This window comes from Cavia porcellus, unplaced genomic scaffold, assembly GCF_034190915.1.
Source record: "Cavia porcellus strain 051 isolate PalLab524CR breed Dunkin Hartley unplaced genomic scaffold, mCavPor4.1 scaffold_16, whole genome shotgun sequence".
Classification (NCBI taxonomy): Eukaryota; Metazoa; Chordata; class Mammalia; order Rodentia; family Caviidae; genus Cavia; species Cavia porcellus.
This window is the reverse complement of record NW_026947499.1, coordinates 6,848,833-6,869,001: the sequence shown is the minus strand read 5'-3', so window position 1 is coordinate 6,869,001 and position 20,169 is coordinate 6,848,833. Positions and strand designations below refer to the sequence as shown.

Genomic DNA, 20,169 nt, shown 5'->3' with positions numbered 1-20,169 from the left:
GCGCCCGGTCTCGCCCCGCCCACCTCACTCGCCCCGCCCACCTCACCATCGCCCCGCCCACCATGCCCTAGCCGCACCCCGCCACGCCTCCTCCGGAGCTCGCCCCACCCAGGGATCGAGGCCGGCCTGCGCCTCTCAGCGGCTGGAGATTTCTGGTCCCCACCCCGCGTCCTTGCAGTTTCGCTGAATGTCCCAGCCCGTCAGCCCACCCCCGTCCACCCAGGGGCATCCTGATCACGCGCCCCTCGGCCATCCTTCTCTCCCCACCCAAGGGTGCGGGAACCCATCGGACTCGTCCTCTGCACCCCGCCCGTCGCTGCCGCTCTGGTCGCGGCTGAGCCTCGGGCGTCGGACTTTGCAGGCCTTGACCTGGAAGCCGGGACTCTTGGGGCCCCGGAGCCCTGAAGCCACCCCGGCCGGTGCGGAGTTATTGAAGAACCGTCAGAGGCCGGCCCCGGGGGACTCAGGGGACGCTTGCCTAGAACGTGCAGAGCCCTGAGCTTCATCTCCAGCAAAGTCCTGAAAAAGGAAAAAGTACTGGATTTAGATTCAGCTAAAATGCAGAGTGCTTACCCCGTGCCAAGTAAGATTCCAAGTGCTTCGCAGTATCAGCTCCCTCACCTCCTACTCCAGAGGTGTGGCCTGAGGGCGGCTGGGCTCCCCAGAGCCTGAGGATCCCAGCGCGGCTCCCCCCCTGCGCGGGAGCCCCGGAGACCGCGGAGACCTTAGGTGAGGCCGCTGGTCTTGGGGCATTTTGTTGTTTGGGAGCATAGTGGTTTTGTTGTTTGTGGTACTGGGAATTGAACTCAGGGCCTTCTGCATGCCAGGCCTTCTGCACTGAGCTATACCTCCAGCTCTTATTTATTTTATTGTTATTATTTGGTACCGGAGATCGAACTCACAACCTCACGCTTGCCAGGCAGGCGCTCACACCGCTGAGCTAAACCCCTGGCCCTGGTCTGGAATGCTTGATCCTGCTGCCCCAGCGTTCTTAGTTGTTCGAGTTGCAGGCTGTGTCTATGAGGGGAGGAGGTGTGCACTCACTTCCTCATGAAGACCCATGGGCTGTCCACTCTGCCCTGAAGGCCCAGTCTGCTGAACTGGGGTTAGGAGCCATAGGGACCCTGAAGGGATGGGGCTAGGAAAGACTTTAAGGGGAAGGCTGGGGATGTGTTCAGGGGCTGGGGATACCGCACACCAGTGCAGCGCCTGCCTGGCAAGCAGGAGGTCATGAGTTCCATCTCTGGTACCAAAGAAATAAAATAAAACAGGGGGCTGGAGATTTAGCTCAGCGGCATAAGCGCTTGCCTTGCAAGCAGGTAGTTGTGAGTTTGATCCCCGGTACCGATAAAAAAAATAAATAAATAAAATAATACAAAAAAGGAGGAGCCCAGCCTGGTGACACATACTTACAGTCCTAGCATTTTTTGTTTGTTTGTTTTGTTTTTTGTCTTTTTCCTTTTTAGCGGTACCAGGGATCGAACTCACGACTGCCTGCTTGCAAGGCAGGTGCTTATGCCGCCGAGCTAAACCTCCAGCCCTACAGTCCTAGCATTTAAGAGGCTGAGGCAGGGGGATCGCTGTGAATTCAAGGCTAACCCATTACATAGTGAGTTTAGCCTTGGGGTGTGTAAATCGCGTTATAAGTAAGTTTAACAGTTGAGGTTTGTTATCCTCTTTACAGAAGAGGAAACTGAAAAGAACCTTCAGCAGCCTTTCTTAGTCCTGGTTTCACTTTAATTGTTTCAGTTGCCATGATCAACCATGGTCACCCATGGTCCAAAAATACTAAATGAGGCTGGCACAGTGCTTCTGTAATCCTAGCTATTCAGGAGGCTGAGGCAGGAGGATCCCAAGTTTAGGGCCAGCCTGGACAATTTAGCAAAACCTCATTTCAAAGAGTCATATAGAACATATTGAGGATGTAGCTCAATGTAGAGACTTCAATTCCCAGTATTGGGGTAAAAACCACATTCGGCTGAGAGAACCCATAGGTAACTTGTGTTATTGGCCTACACTGGGGGCATGGGGTGATCAGGGAAAACACAGATTTAATCTGCTCAGCTTCTGTAAAGGGAACAGAAAACCTGGATTTTTTCCCCCAGTGTTGGTGATCAAACCCTGTCCTTCACTACTGAGCTACATCCCCAGCTGTCTTTATGTTTTGTCTTGTGATAGGGTCTCCCTAAATTGCCCAGGCTGACCTCAGACTTGCAGCCCTACTGCCTCAGCCTCCCAGGGATCTGGGATTACAGACATGTCCGTTGTACCAGTCTTAACAGCCCTGCTTATACATAGGGAGACCATGTCCTAAAAGAAAAAAAAATGTTTGCTGAGAAAGTGGGATGTTTGGGATTACAGAGGCCATGGGGACAGTATTTGTGGTTATTGTTGTGAGGCTCACTGTGAAATTGAGGCTGGCCTGTAACGCACAGCCATCCACCTGCTTCAGCCTCCCAAATACCGCCACCAAAGGATGACATTTTGTTACCTACCGTGGAAGCTGGGTGATGGGCACATGCAGGTTTATATGCTGTCCTCCTTCCTGTAATATTTGAAAAATTTAATAAAAAAAGCTTTTTTCTCATTTTTGTCCTCTTATCTAAAGACTACGGATATGAGGGAGCAGTGGAACATTATGTTCCTGGGAGAACTGTAAACCTTTCTTCAGCTACAGAGAAAGGGAGGGAAGTCTGGCTGGGCATGGGTGGCTCACACCTATAATCCCAACAGCTGGAAACTGAGGCAGGAGAGTCTCAAGTTTAGGGCTACCTTGACCCTCAAATTGCCTTACCCTTCACTCCGCTCCCAGGCCATTCCTGCCCTTTCCACTGGGGCTGCTGAGGCTTTGGGGTTCCTCCTGCTCTTCCAACGTGACACAGGTGAGATGGTCTGGGAACCTATCATCACTGTATCTTTTTTTTCTCATCCTAGAGACTGAACCCAGGGCCTTTGCACTGACCTACATCACAAGCTCCTTTTCTTACGTTTTATTTTGTGACAAGGCCTCCTTAAATTGTTAAGTTGTCCTAGCCAGGTTGGAACTTTCTTTCTTTATTCTTGGTTTTTTTCAGATAGGGTCTTGCTATGTAGTCCAGGCTTGTTTTGAACTCAAGATGTAGCCCAGGCTGGCCTCCAACATTCCATGATCCTCCTGCCTTAGCTTCTCAAGTTCTGGGGTCACAGGCTTGTGCTACCATGGTTTACTGACTTTTTTTTTAAATAGGACATTGCAAATGTGGTGGTGCACACCTGTGGTCCCATCTGGGAGGCTGAGGCAGGAGGATCACAAGTGTGAACTCAGCCTTGGGCAGTTTAACAATTTAAAAAGTCTCTGTCTCAAGATAAGATTTTATTTTTTTGGTTTTTTTTTTTTTTTTTTTTTTTTTTGTCGGTACCGGGGATCGAACTCACTACTGCCTGCTTGCAAGGCAGGCGCTTATGCCGCTGAGCTAAATCCCCAGCCCCAAGATAAGATTTTAAAAAGGGCTGGTGATACAGTTCAGTGCAAAGGGCCTGGGTTCTATCCTCAGTACAGTGTTGAGAGAAGCATGCTATACTTATTAGTACACAATGTGCTTTTCTCACATAATAAAACCTGTATCATCTTTCTTGCTCATGTATGTAGACATAGCTCATTCTTAAAGCACAGGATGTGGAGGTGATGTCTCTCTCTCTCTCTCTCTTTCTTAAGACACAATTTCACTGTGTAGTTCAGGCTGGCCTCAGACTTCCTGCCTCAGCCTCCTGAGTGCTGGGATTACAGGCAAGTGCCACCATGAGCTACTTGTCATTCTTTGAGTGATAAAACAGTTTTCTGTTGCACAGATTTACTGTAAGGTTTCTGATCATGGTTTCCTTGATAGACATTCAAGCTGCCTCCTGACTAAGGTATTTTAAACAATGTTGCTGTTGTTTAATTCTTTCAACTTTATGGGACTAGCCAAAACATGTTACAGCCTCTGCCTCAGGGCTCCTGCCTATAAATTAGAAGAAAAGGAGGAGGAAGGAGATGTTGGTGCACACCTGCCATCTCCCAGACTTAGAAGGTGAGGGAAGAGGCTCACAATGGCAAGCGCAGCCTGGACAATTTAAGGACAAACATGTGTCTAAGTAGGGAAATAACAGCAAAGCCCCAGTGTGCTGCTGTGTGTTGGTGACTCCAGGGTGATGCATCTTTCTACATGCAATAGTTTTTGTTTTTGAGACAAGGTCTCACTGTGAAGCCCAGGCTGGCCTTGAACTCGAAGTGATCCTTCTGGGATTACAGGTATGCATTACCACCCCTGACAGAGCATTTTATTAACAGTGGGCCATGAAGATTCCTGATGGGAAGGGCAGGAAGGAAGGGGGAGTTTTAGGCAGGGAATCAGCCTGCCCGGAGAGGAGGGAGGAGGACAGATGCAAAAGCTGGGCTGGGTTTGTGGTGTTGACCACCACAGGTTTGCCTCCATGTATTAAAGGCTGCAGGAGGGGTTCCAAGTCAGCCTGTAGCTACCAAGCTGTTACTATATCCAGGCATTGGGCTAAAGCCAGTGATTCTCAAGGCGGCTCTGTTAGGAAGACCTCCTGGTGCCAGGTGCTGCCCTGGACACTGGGAATGTAGTCTGTGTCCTTGAGGATTTTGTTTTTGTGGCAACAAGGTATAACTATGTAGCCCACTCACAGTGATCCTCCTGCTTCAGCCTCCTGATTGCTGGAATGACAGGCATGAGTCACCATACCATGGCAACAAGTTTTTTTCTGCAGGGGAGCAGATTGTAAGTATTTGAGGTTCTGCAGGGTATGTGGGATCTGGCAGTTACTCACCTCTGCTGTTGTGGTTTAAGCAGTATAGACAAGGGGTTATTGTGTTCCAATAAAACTTTATTGACAAAAATAACCATGGGCAGTAGTTTATTGACCCCTGCTCTCTGGAATAGTAAAACCTAAGGGCTAGGCATTTAGCTCAGTGGTGCAGCACCTGCCTGGCAAGCGTGAGGTCCTGAGTTCAATTTCCAGTACCCCCCCCCAAAACCCAAAAAACTGAAAGTTTAGCACGGCATGCAAGACTCTCCCAAGCCTGCCCTTGTTTGCTGACTGCACGCCCTATTCTGCGCTCCACTGTTCACTCTGGCCCAGTCCTGGGGAACACGGTGCCCATGAGGTGCCTCCTGCCCACGAATCCCCTTCCATCATGTGTCACTGCTGTGTATGTGCAGATGTTAACTGCACCCCGATCTTGCATTGGGGGGATCATGCTCCCTCACCCAGACCACAGGCAGTGCCACCACGACCAGTGGGAGCTGCCATCTTGTTTCTTCCCCCAGATAGGCCATGTGACCTGGCTCTGCTCCTATGACATGTGACTGCTGTGTCACAAAATCAGCTGTAACCGTCCCATTCCACGCTTCTGTACTAGAAACCATGTTTGTCTGCACTTGCAAGCTACGTTCTCCAACATTCACTTTTAAATAGTACTGATTAGGTTTTGATGTTCTATCCTCTTTACTCTCTTGTCTAAGTTTTTTGTCTTGTTTTTTGAGAAAGATCTTATGACAGAGGCCAGGCTGGTCTCACACTTGAAACAATCCTTCTGCCTCAGCCCTCCGAGTGCTGGGATGACAGGTGTGCACCACCATGCCTGGCTCTCTGTTGTCTAATTTTTTAGCCTTATTTTACAATTCAGAGTCTGTACCAGTCAGAAAGTAGCATCCACTTCATGCTTTTCCAATGCAAAATCTCGATGTAGAAATTGATTAAATAGGTGCATCACCATCTATCCTGGTGTGATTTACCCAGAATTCAGTGACTCAAAACAAGAGTCATCGTTCATTATCTTACAGGGTTTTGGTGGGTCCAGAATTTGGGAGCAACTTGGCTGAGGTAGTTCTGATATAACATCTCTCTGGGTGTTGCAGTCAAAATATAGGCTGGAGTTGGGTATAGGGTGCACGCCTGTAAATGTAGCACATGGGAGGCTGAGGCAGGAGGATTGCCAAGAGTTCAAGGCCAGCCTGGACTACATAGTGAGTCCAAAATCCAACAACATATAGGCTGGAGTTATCTGAAGCTGGAATGGAGTTGGCGAGCACCCTGGCAAGAGTGTGCAGTGGCACAGTCCTTGGGGAGAAGCTGAGCGCCCTCAAGACTTGCTGGGTGGACAGCTGGCTTCCCCCAGCTGAAGTGACTTGAGAGAACAAGGCCTGGCTTGGGAACTCACACTGCACGTTTGTCAGGTAGGAGTCACAAGCTTGGCTCCCTCCCCTTCAAGGGGAGAATTGGGTTCCACCTTCGGATGAAGGAGCCAGCACCACACAGGCCTTAGGTACTTTTCAAAGCCATCGCCGTGGGCGATGACTGTTGAAGAGCCAGACGGGTTGCGGAAACACCCTGGAGACTAAAGATGGCAGAAATGCATGAAATCAGGCGTGGGGGGACAAAGGAAGCAAGTGGGGTCACCCGAGCCCGGGGGCCAGGAGACGAAGTGGAAGGCGGGAACTGTATTCAGAATGCAGTGTCTGGGAAGGCGGTTTCCCAAGAAGAGGACGCAAAAGCCTAACTTTCTCCGCCTTCCCAGCCGCCGGTGCCTGCAATTGGCTAAGTTTCCCGGCGGCTGGGCGCAAAGGATCCTGGGAAACGTAGTTCCTGTCACGCAGAACAGGCTTGTGGGGACTGAGCAAACGGTGAAAAGACTTATGAGCTCAGGACTCCACCCCTGGAGCTGGTGGGAGTAGGTAACCGTATTGAGGTTCAGCCTGTTCGGAAGTTGGTGCCGCCGCAGACCTCTATAATCACAGCGCTTTGGAGGCCAAGAAGCGGGAGTGGGCTGCAAGCTGGCACCCAGCCTGGGTAGTGGAGCAGTTTACCGAGTTCCTGTCTCAACAAAGAAACGAAAATTAAGGGCTTGAATTTGGATTATTCAAATATCTTAAAATCGTTGTCAGTAGGTTGAAGGAAGGGTAGAGGAGTCGGGGAAAAAGAAAACAAATTAAAAATAAAGGACTGGGGATGTGGCTTAGTGGTAGAGTTCTTGTTTTGCATGCACAAGATCCTGGGATCGAGCCCCAGGACCACACACATACAGTCTTTTAAAATATAAAAAAACTAAACAAAACACCGCCCCCTCCAGCCAGCCTGGACTATGCAGCAAGACCCTGTCTCAAAAAACTAAAAATAAATACACAAATAAAAATTGTCAATAAAGTAACAGGAGGAGGAGGCCGGGGCAGCAGGATGGTAAGTTCAAGGCTAGCCTGGGGAATTTAGTGAGACTCTCTCAAAATAAAAGTTAAAGGGAGGCAAGTAGTTTAGTGGTCAAACACTTGCCTAGCATGTAGGCGGCCCTGGGTTTCATTCCCATTATGCGCGCGCGCGCGCGCGCGTGCACACACACACACACGCACGCACAACCAGAAAACCCCAGGAAAAACCACAGTATTTTATTCCTGATAGGTGGAGTTAGACTATTTTTTAATCATTTGAAAATTGAAAATTAACATTGAAATTTCTAGATGGAAACAAAGTCGCCGTTGGTATTTTTCTTAGGTCTGAGTTACCAGGTAAAATCAAACCTCTGTCAGGCAGGGGACAGGGGAACCTGGGGCCATTGCTGGAACTCGGTTTAGTAAGACACTCGCCTCAAGAAGCCTTCACCACCCAAGTGGCTCCAGTTCCCAGACATCTAGAGGAGAGACTAGATATTGTGCAGCTACCGCCCCCTATTGACTGTTGGCCTTTGCAAAGAATACTCTCTCGAATTTGTTAGGCATGTGGCGTTATCATCCCTTTTTACAGATAAAGAAAAAGTCTGGGGTCCTCGACTCCAGGTCAGGTCAATGAATTCAACTAGCGCGTAAAGAGCCCTCTTTTTGTGGCCGGAAGTAGAGGCTGAGAGGATGATACACAGGTACCAAGGCTGTGCTCCAGGAGTGGTAAATCAGAGTCATTTGGTCAGAACTGGTCTGGGTCGCAAGCGTGAAGAAAGAGGTGAGTGTCGGGAAGAAGGCATTTGGGGACACAAGAGGTGAAGTCTGAATCGGGTTATCAGGGATGAATAGGAGATTACCAGGAGGCTCAGCGTCAAAAACAAAACAAAACAAAACAAAACAAAACAAAACAATCGCAGCAGCTGGCGAGGGCCAAGGGGGTGCAGGAATGCAGCAAGACTTAAGAGAACTGCGAGATCTCCTTTAACGGAATTTGAACAAGGTAAACTTTTTTGGCCGATAAGAGGTTACATACATAAAGTAAAATATGGTGCATTTATCTTAAGTACACAGCTTCTTGACTTTTAAAAAAAGTCACGTAAAACACCCAGATATCCACGCCTAGGCAAAGATCTAGGGCATTTCCAGCATCCCGCGTCTACATCTAGATAAGCAGGGAGATGGGGAGGGGCCACAAAACTCCTCAAAGCTATTGGCTTCAGCCCCCACTTTTCATTCTCTCCATCCCATCACTGACTCCAAAATCGTTCAAGATCTTTCTGAGCAAACGTAAAACGGCGTTTACCGGGCAGGGGAAGCCTCTTGATTACGGTTTTCTTCATAAGTCTACGTGAAGATTGGTTTGCGCGTCAGAAGACTGGAGAAAAAATGGTTTGGCCCTTCAGAGCCGCCGTCCGGGCCGGAGCCGCGTGCAGCCGGCATGACCCTCGGCGGCCGCCGTGCATCCGTTACGTGGCAGTAGCCGGCGCTCGCCAATCCCCGGCGCCCGCATCAGCCCCCTGGGGTGGCGTAGCCGGAAGGGGTGGAGCTGAGGTGGTGGCGGCTGAGGAGGTAGCGGTGAAGACAACTCTGGAGGCCGCAGTCCGCGTCCTGGCTTCGGCCCGAAACCCACCATGGTGACGCTTGCTGAACTGCTGGTGCTCCTGGCTGCCCTCCTGGCCACTGCCTCGGGCTACTTCGTTAGCATCGACGCGCATGCTGAGGAGTGTTTCTTCGAGCGGGTCACCTCGGGCACCAAGATGGGCCTCATCTTCGAGGTGGCCGAGGGCGGCTTCCTGGACATCGACGTGGAGGTACGGGCGCACTGCCGCGGCCCAGGCGGGTTCGCGCGGCGGCGCGGGGATCGGTGGCGCGCAGGGCCAGAAGCGGCGCAGGCCGGGCAACCGCTGGTCCTGGGAGGGCCCGTGCCCCACGGCGACCCCTCGGGGCCACATCGCCGCCGGCACCCATGCCACGAGGGCCGCCGGGCCGCTCCGTGGTCACCACCACCCTGCAGTTAGACGGCGGAGTCCAAGGGAGCCCCTGTGGCCCGGCTCTGTCGCCCGGGTGCCGCGTGTCATTCCCTGCCCAGAAGGCGCCAAGAGTCGGGCGCGATTGGTGGGGCAGGACCAGATCCAGTCGGCAGCTGCTCCCCTTGTTACTGAATCGCATCGGCACAGGGCGTGCAGACTTCTCCAAAAGTAGATCGGCAGCTAGACAGAAGTTACACTTTGGTTTAATGTTCGTAGGAAGGATCTCTAGGTTTTGCAACAGACTATACTTCGTTTCGCCCACTCTGCCTGGGAGAGAGATGGGCAGTTGATCGTGCGTTTTAGGAGTAATGATTGTTGCGAAGTGTAATTAAGATTTTAATTCGTCTTAAGCTTGACTAATGGGGTGTGTAGATTCTTCATTTGTCAGTGAAGGGCAGTACAGCTGGTGGCAAGTTACACAATATGAGAGGCTCTTTGGCTTAGCCAAGACCTTAGAGATCAGCTTTCAAGCCAAGTTTGACAGGTGACTGGGTTAAAAGAGCTGATTTGCCCATGGTATAACAGCTGGTTTGAGGCAGTCTGTGATGAAATTTTGTTTCTTCTAATTTTCAATCTAGTCCTTTCTCTTAAGTCTTAACAGGCATATTTGGTAAAGCGAGTCCGTTGTGTGAGAGTAATCCCAAACATCTTGAAATGTAGCTTTATAAAAACTCATTTTAAAGTTTTCTTTTTTTTTATTATCACCCACATATTCAAATGTTTGTTGATGGTGTTAAGTCTGTTGGAGCCTATGTGAAAGTTGTGGTTTCTTTCGAAGGGATTTGAGTTCCAGTTGGACACACAGGACATAAATGCAGCCAGCGCTAAAAGATGCTTTAGAGAGCCTTGTAATCTATCTTTGTTTTATAAAGATGGGAAGATAGGAGCAGGAGTGATTACTGTCACTTAACTGAAGTGGAGCTAAGTGAAAGTTCCATATTAGTTTCCTCCTGCCAGTAGACATTACTTACAAGGTTTATGATTTCATATCTTTGGTGAGATTATTTTCCCCCCAGTACTAGGAATCGAACTCAGGCCCTCGTGCTTGCCAGGTAGGCCCTTGTGCCACTGAGCTATATCCCCAGCCCTTTTGGTGAGATTTTTGTGTCTTTCTCTTCTGCTTCCAGATTACAGGACCTGATAATAAATCAATTTACAAAGGAGACCGAGAGTCCAGTGGGAAATACACATTTGCTGCTCACATGGATGGAACATACAAGTTTTGTTTTAGTAATAGGATGTCTACCATGACTCCAAAGATAGTAATGTTCACCATTGACATCGGGGAGGCTCCAAAAGGACAAGACATGGAAACAGAAGGTGAGATGAACATTTGGAAGAGTTATATTCTATTGCAAGAGCTGACTTCAATTCTGTACACTTTTTAAAAATTTCTTATTCCAGCACAGAGATACAGCTCAGTGGCATAAATACCTGCCTGGCAAGTGCAACTTCCAAAATTTCATTCTTGGTATCAAAAGGAAAAAATGAATTTCTCTACCATGCATTCACTGTTTTTGAACCAAAAACTTGTGAAATGTACTGTAATTTTTACTTATTTATGTCTCTTAATTTCTGGAATTTCATGTTGTTGCTGTTCTTTCCAGTTTGCCCTCTGGCAGCTTTTCTTACCACTATGTGTTCCTGTGAGGATCTAGGTTACATATATCTTAGGTGGTTGTTAATGTGTTAATCCTGGCATATATTCCTTTATTTGCTCATTCCCAAACATAACCAGTTTAGCTAATGTGTATATATATATGTATATATATATTTGTTGGTATTTTTGTTTATATCTCACACTTTTCTTTAGGTGGTGGAGATACCTGGGATGGTATGTGGATTGCTTTTTGATAGCTTTTTTTTTTGCATCATTTCATTTGCTAATGTCTAATATCCGCTTTTCTTTTCTAACTCAGTTTGTTGGCATGAGAGTGTATTCTCTTTAAAAAGCCCTACAACTAATTTGACTATTTTTTGGAAATTTATTTGTTAATACGAGAGATGGGTTAGGTTATTTAAGTTTCTTTAGATGGAGTCTTTATGTAGTCCAGGCTGGCCTTGAACTTGCCACATAGCCCAGGTTGAACTCAGCCTTCTAAATGCTGAGGTTGCAGGTGTATACCATGTGGAAGAGACTTAATTAAACAAGGCAGTTGCAAATTGTGATTTTAACTGGGTAGCAGGTATTTTATAGACTTGGTTATTATTGTTGCAAGCTTCTGACTTGAAATTTGTAGTTAGCTATGAAATATAATTAAAAGGCCATGTGTAGCTTTAGGTTCAGGAGAGATTGGCTATTGTTCAGCTGACTAGTAGTGAATGCTAATTGGTTCTTCTGGATGAACTGCTTACTAAAGCGAGTATCCTCCCTCCTTTTGCTGGGACCCTTGGAAGCTAGCACTTGTTTAAAATATCCATGGTGTTAGCATGGTAACGTGTGTCCCGGATATTCACAATTAGTGGAGTACTGACATGACAAATATGATAGTTGTGTGAGGTTGTGAAATTGATACAATCATGAGCTACACTAGTAGGGTTTTGTTTGTTTTTGTTTTGAGACAGGGTCTTGCTCTGTAGTTCAGGCTGGCCTCAAACTCGAGGTGATTGCTGGGATTACAGCCTTGCGTCCAGCCATTTAGTAATCCTTGTGTTTAGTTTTTTAGGGCCACTTATGAGGTTGGGCTTGACTAATTCTCAAGGTGAATTTGGGATTTCGAAGGGCTTTGTGTTTATTCAGTTTTTAAAAATTGGTCCAATTGGGGCTGGGGATTTAGCTCAGCGGCATAGTCATGAATTCGGTCCCTGGTACCGATAAAAAGGAAAAAGACCAAAAAAAAAAAAAAAAATTGGTCCAATTTAAATGGTCGAAAAATACTGGCTGTGACGGTGGCATTGAACTTCTTAAGTAACTCTTAATACTGTGGCTTTACTTCTGCTTGTTCATGTCAGCAAAACAGCTTGATGTCAATGTCAACTTGAGCCTTGCTGTAAAGCAGGGCTTCTCCAGTGGGCAATGATCCTTGCCCCTGGGACATTTGATATTATCTGGAGATATTGTTAGACTCAAGACTGAAGTGAGAGGGTGCTACTGGCCTCTGGAGGCTGTGGGTGCTGCCCAATTCCCTCCAGTGCACTGTGCAGCTCCCATAGCAAACACAGGATGGGTGGTCCAAGTGTCACCAGTTCCTCTCCTGAGAGACCCTGGTCCGAAGGTTTCTTGTGCATAGGCCTTCCAGTGCCAAGCCAGAAGGGTGCCTTGGGATTCCAGCTCCACTCCCACAGGAGGGCTGCGGCTTCCCTCCCAGTTAGGGACCTCTGTGGTGAATGAGGGACCCACATGAGGCCAGGGCGCCTGCCCCTCCCCCGCCCGGATTCTTTCGCTAAACCCTGTCAGGACATCGCACCAACTAGAAGCATAGTCCTTGAGACGCAATCACATACTCATTGTTGGTAAAAGAGACTGCATGGTTACACACTTGCACAGTTGAGTTTGACTATTTAAAATCCCTGCAGTTCCCCACTGTGGTGAAAACATGACTTTGTCGTAGAAAAATGTTTGAGTTGGTGTAGGTTTTCCTAAGAGTGCTTTCTTGTTTTTCTCTGTTTCATAGAGTTTAAAAGTCTTTCATTTTCAAATTTTCACATTACTCCTGGATTAGAGCTATGTGTTTGTTTCTTTGGGTTTTTTTTGGTAGCAGTACTGGGATTGAAGACAGGGCCTTTGAAATGACATATGTCCCTGTTCCTTTTTTATTTTAGTTTTGAGAGAGGATCTTGCTACAGTGTCCAGGCTAGGTTCGAATTTATAATCCTCTTCCCTCAGTCTCCTAGGTTGCTGGGATTATAGGCATGTATCCTCACACCTAGTTTATGTGAGTTTTAGAAGTAGATTTCTTTCTTTCTTTCTTTCTTTCTTTCTTTTTTTTTTAAAAGATTTCAATTTTAGTTTAAATTTTGTTATTCTTAGGATTTAGGGTTTCAGAAATATATACTAACTTATGTGCTGTGTTTCCTTTTTGTCTATTGTCTCTGTAGATGGCAGGCAGAATCCTGAACTTGGTGGAACAGCGCCAGCTCATTAGCTTAGCGGGTGTCTGTTGGGGGTTTCTTGTAGTCCGCACTGCACTGCAAAGTGTGCTTCCCACTCTGAGGGGTTTCTCTACTGAGAATGGACTTTACTTTTTTGGGTTGGTCTTTTTTTTTTTTTTTAATCGGTTTGTTTGTTTTTTGGAGACAGGTTCTTGCTATGTAGCTTAGGCCTGAAACTCACCACATAGCCCAGGCTGGCATTGAACATTGAATTCATGGCAGTCCTCCTGGCTCAGCTTCCCCAGTGCTGGGATTACAGGCATGTGCCACCACGCCCGGTCTGAAAATGGACTTTAAACAAATGTTCTGAGAATTTTGTTGTCTCAGTGGCTCATAACGGTGGTCCAGTTTGATGGCTGCTCCATTTCTAACTGTGGCTTTTTCTGACCCTCTCTGGGAAGTGCGCGGTAGTTTTGTCAGTGTTTCTCCCTGACACCCTGGCTGCCTGCTGACCTGTTCTCGTCTCTCCACAGCTCACCAGAACAAGCTGGAAGAGATGATCAACGAGCTGGCTGTGGCCATGACGGCCGTGAAACACGAGCAGGAGTACATGGAGGTCCGGGAGAGGATACACAGAGCCAGTGAGTGCAGCTCGGCCGCGTGGTGCGGCTCCTGGGGAGTCTTGCCGCTTGCACATCTCCTCCTCGTTCCCAAGTTAGGCAGACGTAATCATGCTTCGGCTTTTTGCAGGGTGTGGGGTCGGGTACTAGGGTCAAACACAGGGCAGTGTACTACTGAGCTACAACCATAGCCCCTTTTTAAACTTTTGAGAAAGGATCTTGCTAAGTTGGGTAGGTTGGCCTTGAACTTTGGGTCCTCCTGCCTCAGCCTCTGAAGTAGATGGGATTACAGGCATGTCCTACCACACTTGGCATGTGTGACTTTTTTTTATATAAAAGCCCCTACACAAAGATTTTTTTGTGTATGCACATTTCTGTTTGTTTGAGACAGAGTCTCGCTATGTTATTCTGGCTGACTTTAAACTCACAATGTAGCCCAGGCTGGCCTCAATCAAATTTATAGTCCTCCTGTCGCAGCTTCCTGAAGGCTGGGATAACATGTGTGCCACCATGCCTAGCTTAGTATACACATTTGTAGAATTCTGTGTAAAGGTAGTTTATTACTGGGATATTCATTGTATACCAAAAATATTAAAACTCAGCTTAAGCTTTTAAGAGTTTAAAATTTATTCATTTATTGAAGACCAAATTTTGAACCAGGGATTTAGCTCAGTGGCACAAGTGCCTGCCTGGCAAGCTCAGGGTTATGAGTTCAATCCCTAGTATCAAAAATATAAAAATTTTATGAGCAGCTGAGGGTTAATCTAATAGTTTTTTTTTCTTTCTTTTTTTTTTTTTTTTGGTACCGGGGATTGAACTCAGAACTGTGCGCTTGCAAGGCAGGTGCTTATGCCGCTGAGCTAAATCCCCGGCCCTGCTAATAGATTTCTTAAAGGATAGGGGGAAAACATTGCAAAATGAGTTTTAAAACATTGGCTTTACTCACATAACTGAAATTTTTTCCAGTGTGATCAATACTACATGCTGAGGTTTAACTTTCCTGCAGTAAGAGGCTCAGACTAGTTAGAATAGTAAACCTGAATACAGGGACGTCACCAGGGTAAGGAGCAGTTTGTGTCCAGTTTCTAAGTTAGAAACTTGGAGTGTATTTTTGTGTGTAAACAGTAATGATTAGAGTCTTGTATAAATTGTATGGTTTCACCTTAAATTAAGATTTAGCATACTGACATACAGACCAAATACTGTATTTTAGTCCAGACCCCAAGCTGCTGTGCAGTGACTTTCCTTCTCCTTTTGGCTCCTGTGTGTAGGGTTTCCTTTGAGCTCGAGCTCTGGTCTGAGTCGCTGATCTGAGTGGTGGCGGGGAATGGAGCGAGGAGGCACTAAGGCCAACACAGCTCAAACACCTGCCACAAGGGGCTGTCCTCTTGCCATGAGGGGAAGGGGCTGCCGGCAGGTGATGGGGGCTGCAGGAGGCTGCAGAGACCCCCAGCCTTCCCCAGGCAGAGCACAGCTGCCCTGCCTCCTGTGCAGTTCTTTCTCCTCGCCACCACTCCCCTCCTCACCTCTGTGATGGCCTCCTCCTCCCCTCGCCTGCTAGGAAGCCCTTTGTTGCTAACTTCCTCCTATTGGGGAGCCAGCCCATTCTGGGGTGAGAAGCCGGGGGCTAAGGACCTTGGTCACTTTGTAGTCTTGACAAGTGAGACCGCAGGGCTGTACAGGTAGATGGGGCTCAGGCGGTCTGAAGGGGTGGCCAGCTTTGTTTTCTTGCCCTCAGTGGAGATGCTCTTTTTTATTTTTATTTTTTTTTTGTAGAATTGAATTTTCAGATACCCAGTTTAGTTTTGGAGATGCATTGGTCCTCACAGTGGTGGTTTTCACGCATCTTCCCCACCGTGGATTGTGATGACTCCGCCGAGGGAACCCCGTGTTCCCTGGTACTATGATGCTGCTTGGGGGCCTCCGGGCCATGCATCTTTGTGAACAGCAAGAGGGCAACATCTTACACACACTTTGCTGCGTCCTTGTGTTAGGTTTCTGTGTTTTTTGAGTTAGATGCATTTGTCTATGGAGAAAGAAGAGACTGGGATTTGACATTCATGAGAGGCCACATGGCAAATTTCTCAGATACAATACAGTGTCATAATTAGGAGGAAAAAAGAATGAACACATATTCAGGTTGAAAATTTGAGAAATACAAAGAAGTATAAAGAAAGAAATAAAAACTGTTCAGCCTAGAATACCAGCATCAGGAAGGCTGAAGAGAATTACAAGTTAAAGTTCTGCTGGGCACCTTAGCAGGACTGTATCAGAATAAAAGGGCCAGGAGATGCTCCCCTCCTCTACTGTAGGATAAGCATGGTTTTTGTTTTTGTTTTGTATTTTTGAGGCAGGGTCTCACTGTGCAGTTCAGACTGGCCTTGAGCTCACTTTGTAACCTACGCTGGTCTCAACTCATGGTGATCCTCTTGCCTCAGCCTTCTAAGTGCTGGGATTATAGGCATGTGCCATCCTGCCTGGCTTAGTCATCACTGTTAATTGTTATTTTGTTTTGTTTTGTTTTTTGAACTGGAGATTGAACTCAGGGCCTTCACACTGAGCTTAATCCACATTTACTTTTTATGTTTTTGTTTTTTGTTTTGAGAGTGGGTCTTGCTAAGTTGCCCAGGCTGGGCTAGAACTTGGCATTTTTGTACCTCAGCCTCCCATGGTACTGGGGTACAGGTGTGCACCATCACACCAGACTGTTACATTTAAGTTTTGTTTTTTAATTTTTAAAGTTTATTTCGGGGGAGGGCTGATTCCAGGGCTGGACCTAGTGCCTTCACAGAACTGTGCCTCCGACTCCATTCATTCATTCATTCATTCGTCATTCATTTGTTCTTGGTGATATCAGTGAGTAAGACAAGGGCCTCGACACTGTGCTGTGTCTCCAGCTCTTTTCTTTGTTTTGAGACAGGGTCTCACTAGTCCGCCCTGGCACCAGTTGAATTTGAGTCTCCCACCTCAGTGTCCCAGAGGTGCTGGGATGCAGGCGCGTGCCACTGTGCCAGCTAGCTTGCTTTTCCTTAAAGACAGGAACTTTGACATAAGTGAGTAAAACGGCGTATACAATTTTATAGCCTGTTTCTTAGACATTGTCTAGAAACTCATTTTTGCCAGGCGTGGTAGCACCTGCGGTGCCTGTAACCCGAGCACTGGGGAGGCTGAGACAGGAGGATTTTTAAGTTTGAGGTTAGTCTGGGCTATGTAGTGAGTTCAATGCCTGCTTGAACTGCCTAGTGAGACCTTGGTCCTTCCCCAAAAAAGAAACTCCTATTTCCCATACCTCTAAAAGATTTTTAAAAGTTGCTTAATATTTTGAGATACTTACTCAAACTTTCCTCTTTCAGACAATCCTTACATGATAGTTATTCATAGTTATGCTACAGTATAGCAGAAGTGAGCTTTTCCAGTTATGGAATTAGTACATGTCAGTAATTTTGAATGGATCTTTGATGGTTCTTATGGATCTAGTTAATGTTCTGGGATTTTTGAGGTTTTTTTTTTTTTTTTTTTGGCTTCTGGTACTGGGAATTGAACTCATGACTTGCCTGGCAGGCAGTCTTATGCCACTGAGCTAAACTCCAAGCCCAAAAGTTACATTTTTGAGAAATGAAGTTATCCTTTTAGAAGAATGCCAGTTGCTTTTCACTTCTCCCTGAGTGATTACAGGACCTGTTCAGTCTTAAAATGCATGTATCCAACAATCTGGTGCTCACTTATGCGGCTGGTTAATATGACTGATTGTAATCCTTATTTTTTGGTACCAGGATCGAACTTGCAAGGCAGGCGCTTATGCTGCTGAGCTAAACCCCAGCCTTGTAATGCTTTTTACAGAGAAGTTGGGGAGCTACTGAGTGGTTTACAGAAGTAACAGTAGAAAGATAACTAAGAGGGAGATGTGACAGGGTGAGCAGAGTGGATCTAAGGAGTCCTGGGTTTCCTTTAAGGGTCAAATCCTTAGCGTGAGAGTATGGTCAGTGGTGAGAAAGTGTCTTCTGTTTGGTAGTGTTGTAACTGCCGTAATCAGTCCACGAAACTGAGAAGCTTCTCCCATCTAGAATAAAAACCAGGCACATAGTAGGTGCTCACTAAATACTTTGTCGACTAAGCATTTAAAGAAAAATACACACAGCCTGGCATATTTTGACTTGGTAGACAATGCTTTTCGTTAAACTGTTTTCTGTCCCAGCTAAAAGTATGATAATGTAGGACATTCATAGTGAGCAAGAAAGAGGGTTGGACTGGAGGTTAATCTTGGAAGTGTGACTTTGGCGGGCTGTTTGCTCTCTGGTCTCTGAACTTCAGCATAGTAGGATTCCGCACAGTGGATATCATTAAGGTTTCAGAGCTAAACATCTCTGCTCCCGAGATGCTGAGTTACCGCAGATAGAAGTCCTGTGCATGGTATGCAAAACAGTATTGTGTAAACCTAGGGAATAATAGGGGCTGGGGATTTAGCTCAGTGGCATAAGCGCCTGCCTTGCAAGCAGGCAGTCGTGAGTTCCATCCCCGGTACCAATTAAAAGACAAAACAAAACAAAGAAAAACCCCAAAAAACCTAGGGAATTATGTCCCTTCAGGGAGTGGTTGTTAATTTTTTCTTCTTGTCTTCCTACAGTCAATGACAACACGAACAGCAGAGTGGTCCTTTGGTCCTTCTTTGAAGCTCTTGTTCTAGTTGCTATGACATTGGGACAGATCTACTACCTGAAGAGGTTTTTTGAAGTCCGGAGGGTTGTTTAAAAGGCCTTTCTTATGATCCCAAACACATAATTTACTTGTTTACCAAACATCTTGGTCATAATAGTGTCATTAGTTTCTACATTTTTATTTTTGGAACTGTAAATTCACAGCTTATGTTTCTTTGTGATTAATAGATACTGGGGGGGACCTTTTTTTTTTAGGAAAGTTAAATTGAAAATTTGACATTTGATCGGCATAAAATTTATTTGAATTGCTTTCATTATACAGGTCCTTCCAAAATTCCAACATTGTGAACAGAAGCAGGAGTATAGTTTTTTATTATGCCTTTTTTATTTTCACTTAAAAATGCAGTTTGTTCAGGAATTGGCACAGAGCCTGATGGACCCTCATACAGTGACTCCAGTCTCTGGACTCCCTCCTGGCACGGCTGAGTCCTTGGGAACTGACTGCCCAGCTGTTACATGAAACAGTGATTTCAATCTTGGCCTTTTCTGCCCAGCATAGTGGCAGTGCTCTGACTTGGGAGTGTCAGAGCAGGAGGCTGGGGCCTTTCCCACTGTCCCTCACCGCCCTTCAGTCTAAGACTGCCCCAACACACACTTCCCCTACACTTCCATAGACTCTTAGACTGAACCCCCTCACTGGTGAGCTAAGCGGCTGAGCTAACTGTTGTTTGGTTTCCGCCCCCTCAGGAGCCCCTGTTCAGCCTGTTCCCTGGGTGTCGAAGCACATGCCAGCTGCTCTCGGTGCCAGCATGTCCCTTTTCTCTACCCTTGGCATTGTAGAAAAATCGAGACTTGTGATGCCAAAGGGTTCAGGCCTCTGGGTTTCTTTGCGGTGATAAACAGCCACTGTTTTATTTCTCATCTGTGGCCTCTTAGGTCCCATCAGGGCACTGAACATGGTGTCAGTGTCAGCACTCTGGTTCTTGTTTTGTTTCTCCTGGGTCTTTCTTTTTTGGCACATGTAAATTTTGTTTTACATAAAATGAAAAGTCTTTCTCTTTGATGATGAGTTTCAGATTAAAGGAGCTTCTGGGTTTGGTGTGGGAGTGATCCAGGATTATGTTGTGACTGAGGTATATTGGTTACTTGGACATTCTTTTTTTGAATCTTTGCAAGGGGAAAACTATAAGTAACAATTTTATATAGTTAATTTAAATTCGTTACAGGTTTTCATGTTCAGGACAATTTTTTAACCTTGGATGAAAATACTTGCAACAGTTTACTGATGAGGTGCCTGTTTCACTTTAGGAAAACTGTTGCATGCCAATTTGTGTGTGTGTGTGTGTGTGTGTGTGTGTGTGTGTGTGTGTGGAAACACTTCAAAATTGAATTAAAATATGTAAATTTAAAATTGGTTGTGTATCTAATATGCCCCAGGTTCACTAAATAAACAATTCTTTTTAAAAACATCCAGTGTTCTGTGTTTTATGTGTTAACTATGGTTAGCTCACTCTTGTTAAATAACCAACTTTTCTGTTATTTGAGATGAGACATCTCCATGTTTTATGTAATTATACCTGCTATAAATAAGGATAGTGGGCTGGGGATTTAGTTCAGCGGCACAAGCACCTTCCTGGCAAGA

General features: G+C 46.4%; 1 protein-coding gene across 2 annotated transcripts; it reads left to right on the top strand.

Moving 5' to 3' along the window:
* Positions 1-8,714: 8,714 nt before the first annotated feature.
* Tmed2 (transmembrane p24 trafficking protein 2) lies at positions 8,715-19,996 on the top strand. 2 transcript variants are annotated; one of them, XM_013144739.3, is made up of 5 exons: positions 8,715-9,001; positions 10,348-10,540; positions 11,034-11,054; positions 13,786-13,893; positions 18,497-19,996. In XM_013144739.3, exons 1-5 carry the CDS (start codon positions 8,822-8,824, stop codon positions 18,619-18,621), a joined length of 627 nt encoding a protein of 208 aa, XP_013000193.1. In that variant the 5' UTR covers positions 8,715-8,821; the 3' UTR covers positions 18,622-19,996. The 2 variants fall into 2 exon arrangements, with proteins under 2 accessions (XP_013000193.1, XP_003462952.1); XM_003462904.5 differs by lacking the exon at positions 11,034-11,054 and having other exon boundaries at positions 8,718-9,001.
* The last annotated feature ends 173 nt before the right edge of the window (positions 19,997-20,169 follow it).